Genomic DNA, 4,539 nt, shown 5'->3' on the forward strand with positions numbered 1-4,539 from the left:
AATGCTGGTAAATCTCTTTCGCTTTTATCAATGTATTTTCAAATCATGTCATAAAATATTCCAAAAATACCACGATAGCTTCACCTTTTTATTTAATGTAGAATGAATAAATTCGTAATAGAATACATATCTATGTTCCTATGTCATAAAATATTCCAAAAATACCGCGAAAGCTTCACCTCCTTTCTATTTAATGTAGAATGAATAAATTCGTAATGTTCCTGTACATAAATATAAAGCACCTTATAGTTTTTATATCTATATAAACGTTAGGATTTTGGTTCTATTTAATGGAAGAATAATTCAAATAACAGAAACACAATATATACGATAAAAAAAACATTCAAGTTCAAAATGTGTTTTTTACCTATCTTCAGAACTCTAATAAGACGTTAAGTTTTAAAATAGTAGTCCCCCATGTCTTCACTTAATGGAATTTTGGAAAATTGGTTTAAATTTAAATACATTTCCAGAAAAATGCAAATAGTAGTCCCCCATGTCTTCACTTAATGAAATTTTGGAGAATTGGTTTAAATTTAAATACATTTCCAGAAGAATGCAAACAAAACAATTCTTCTTCGCTCAAGAGGTTAGCTTCTGCACTATAATTGTTTGGTTGCCACTTTCCTATTGGTAAGGGAAGAAGAGACTCCCTAGCTATGGTAAGCAGCTCTTCTAAGAGGGGGACACTCCAAAATCAAACCAATGTTCTCTACTCCTGGATAGTGTCATAGCCTCTGTACCATGGTCTTTCACTGTCTTGGGTTAGAGTTCTCTTGCTTTAGGGTACGTTCCAGCATAATTTTCTATCTTATTTCTCTTCCTCTTGTAATTCTTAAGTTTTTATAGTCGATATATGAAAGATCTGTTTTAATGCTGTTACTGTTCTTACAATATTCTATATTGTTCATTACTTCTTTTGTACGTTATTTACTTATTTCTTTTCCTCACTGAGCTATTTTCCCTGATGGAGCCCTTTGGCTTATAGCACCCAGCTTTTCTAACTAGGGTTGTAGCTTAGCAAGTAATAATAATAATTTGTGTAAATGAGTGACTATTTCTAATGAACTCTGCTTTTGTTTAGCAACTATAGTAATAGTTAGGTTAGGTAGACCAAAATTGCGATGGATTGAATGTGTGAAGAGAGATATGAGGGAGTTGGGATTGAGCAAGAGAGAAATGAGGGAGTTGGGATTGAGCAAGAGAGAAATGAGGGAGTTGGGATTGAGCAAGAGAGAAATGAGGGAGTTGGGATTGAGCAAGAGAGAAATGAGGGAGTTGGGATTGAGCAAGCGAGAAATGAGGGAGTTGGGATTGAGCAAGAGAGAAATGAGGGAGTTAGGATTGAGCAAGAGAGAAATGAGGGAGTTGGGATTGAGCAAGAGAGAAATGAGGGAGTTGGGATTGAGCAAGAGAGAAATGAGGGAGTTGGGATTGAGCAAGAGAGAAATGAGGGAGTTGGGATTGAGCAAGAGAGAAATGAGGGAGTTGGTATTGAGCAAGAGAGAAATGAGGGAGTTGGGATTGAGCAAGAGAGAAATGAGGGAGTTGGGATTGAGCAAGAGAGAAATGAGGGAGTTGGGATTGAGCAAGAGAGAAATGAGGGAGTTGGGATTGAGCAAGAGAGAAATGAGGGAGTTGGGATTGAGCAAGAGAGAAATGAGGGAGTTGGGATTGAGCAAGAGAGAAATGAGGGAGTTGGGATTGAGCAAGAGAGAAATGAGGGAGTTGGGATTGAGCAAGAGAGAATTGAGGGAGTTGGGATTGAGCAAGAGAGAAATGAGGGAGTTGGGATTGAGCAAGAGAGAAATGAGGGAGTTGGGATTGAGCAAGAGAGAAATGAGGGAGTTGGGATTGAGCAAGAGAGAAATGAGGGAGTTGGGATTGAGCAAGAGAGAAATGAGGGAGTTGGGATTGAGCAAGAGAGAAATGAGGGAGTTGGGATTGAGCAAGAGAGAATTGAGGGAGTTGGGATTGAGCAAGAGAGAAATGAGGGAGTTGGGATTGAGCAAGAGAGAAATGAGGGAGTTGGGATTGAGCAAGAGAGAAATGAGGGAGTTGGGATTGAGCAAGAGAGAAATGAGGGAGTTGGGATTGAGCAAGAGAGAAATGAGGGAGTTGGGATTGAGCAAGGAAGATGCACTGCACAGAAGGAAATGGAAGAAGGTGTTGAAGAACCATTACAGACACCCCCAAATAGGGACAGGCTTGTGGAGAAAGAAGATGTAATAGACGATATTCTATTGCTGCAGAATGCTAATTAGGTGTACCAACCGTGTTTCACACAATTGTACATAATTCCTTTTGTATATATTATGCTTGTATCTTCGCTCTTCCCTCGCACTAAAACGAACATGAAAATTCATGTCTGGTTTTTCCTCTGTAATATTGTCTGTCTTGTGAACTTGTTATGTCCTGTTGCCCTGAGGTTTTGTATATAAGGAGAGAGTTCTACAATAATATAATTCAGTCGTTTCCAACCTGCCTTTGAGTTCACAACCTTACTCGGCGCCGTCACATAGGTTACGCATGCGCAGTGGTTATATTACTGAAATAGTAAACAACCGCACTTTCAAAGAAATGAAACATGTAACGAATATGTTGATGTTTGCGACCTAAATATTCTAAAAGTTCACTCACGAGTCGCAGACGAACGGGACGGGACATTGTCCTGGAGAATGACCATAAAAATGTCCCCTTTCCACCCAAGCTAAGACCACAGAGAGCAAGGTAATGGCTGCTGATTACTCAGTAGGTTGACCTATAGGCTCTCCAAAAAACTTCATGTCTAGTTCACAAGAACGGCGAAGTTGTGAACTCTAGTAATAACTTTTTCAAGCTACGACCACGACTCGAACTTCCGACCCTCGAATTGTGAGTCTCGGACTTTATCCATAACCCCAAAAGAGAAACAGAGGCGCCGCCCACCCCACCCCCTTGCCCTTTATGACGGGGTTTTATTATTATTATTATTATTATTATTATTATTATTATCACAAGCTAAGCTACAACCAGCCACCCGTTGAGATACTACCGCTAGAGTGTTATGGGGTCCTTTGACCGGCCAGACAGTAATACATTGGATCATTCTCTCTGGTTACGGTTCACTTTCCCTTTGCCTACACATACACCGAATAGTCTGGCATATTCTTTACATATTCTCTCTGTCCTCATACACCTGACAACATTGAGATTACCAAACAATTCTTCTTCACCAAAGGGGTTAACCACTGCATTGTAATTGTTCAGTGGCTACTTTCCTCTTGGTTAGGGTGGAAGAGACTCTTTAGCTATGGTAAGCAGCTCTTCTAGGAGAAAGACACTCCAAAATCAAACCATTGTTCTTTAGTCTTGGGTAGTGCCATAGCCTCTGTACCATGGTCTTCCACTATCTTGGATTAGAGTTCTCTTGCTTGAGGGTACACTCGGGCACACTATTCTATCTGATTTCTCTTCCTCATGTTTTGTTAAAGTTTTTATAGCTTACATAGGAGATATTTATTTTAAAATTATTCTTAAAACATTTATTATTTCCTTGTTTCCTTTCGTTACTGGACTGTTTTCCCTGTTGGAGCCCCTGGGCTTATAGCATTCTGCTTTTCCAACAAGGGTTGTAGCTTAGCAATTAATAATAATAATAATAATATTTGGAAAGGCAGGATGCTATAAGCCCAGAGGCTCCAATAGGGAAAATAGCCCAGTGAGGAAAGGAAACAAGGAAACATGGAGTATTTTAAGAACAGTAACAGCATTAAAATCAAGTTTTTAAAAAGAATATCGGTGATTTCTGATTTACGTCGCTGCAGGTTAAGTGAGGGGGTGGGGGGTGGGGGGGGGGGGTTTGGGGTGTTGGGGGGGTGTTGGGGGGGGGGGTGTTAGGGGGGTGTTTGGGGAGGGGGGGGGGGGCAAAGCATAGCCGTCAGATAATAATCCGGTCAAACTAAACTTTATAACTAAGTTAGATTCGGTAAGGAAGGGCTATGTTAAAAGGTATCCCTGTAATTTTTTTTTTCATATTGTTTTTGTTTTTTCGTATTTGTAGAATCGTTACTGTTAACTAAAATCAACTGTGATTTACAAGGCAATCGTAGATGTTTTATTTACACAGAATACTGTACCAGAGCATTATATCCCATTTATAGTTACGGATAAGAAAGTGCCTGTCCAGAAAACGAATTTTCACAAATAAATCATTATCAATTTTACGGAAAACCATTCCGAAACAACAATAAAACACTTACGTTACCACTGCCGGTGTTATTATGGTAAGTTCTACTGTACCTTCAAAAATATTAGAAAAGAAAGAAAAAAAAAATAGTTTACCGAAAAATTTCAATACCATATACAATTACGATTTTTCTTTTTTCAAAATTACATCCCACCCAAAATTTTCAGATGGTTTCATGTTGTTCAATATCTTAGATCTTTTGCTCTGATAGTGTGACACTTGTTATTATTTGTTTTCATAACACCATTCCCCCCCCCCTTATTAACAGCTCTCTCGTAAAACCGTATTGGTTTATCATTCCTAATTTTTCG

At 38.9% G+C, this 4,539-nt stretch overlaps 1 protein-coding gene across 1 annotated transcript; it reads left to right on the forward strand.

Annotated features, from left to right (window-relative positions):
* The first annotated feature begins 1,133 nt into the window (after positions 1 to 1,133).
* LOC137646640 (ribosome-binding protein 1-like) lies at positions 1,134 to 2,264 on the forward strand. The gene has a single exon (XM_068379744.1). The coding sequence runs from the start codon at positions 1,134 to 1,136 to the stop codon at positions 2,262 to 2,264; it is 1,131 nt and encodes a 376-aa protein (XP_068235845.1).
* Positions 2,265 to 4,539: the final 2,275 nt, after the last annotated feature.

Source organism: Palaemon carinicauda, chromosome 9, assembly GCF_036898095.1.
Source record: "Palaemon carinicauda isolate YSFRI2023 chromosome 9, ASM3689809v2, whole genome shotgun sequence".
In the NCBI taxonomy this organism is placed as follows: Eukaryota; Metazoa; Arthropoda; class Malacostraca; order Decapoda; family Palaemonidae; genus Palaemon; species Palaemon carinicauda.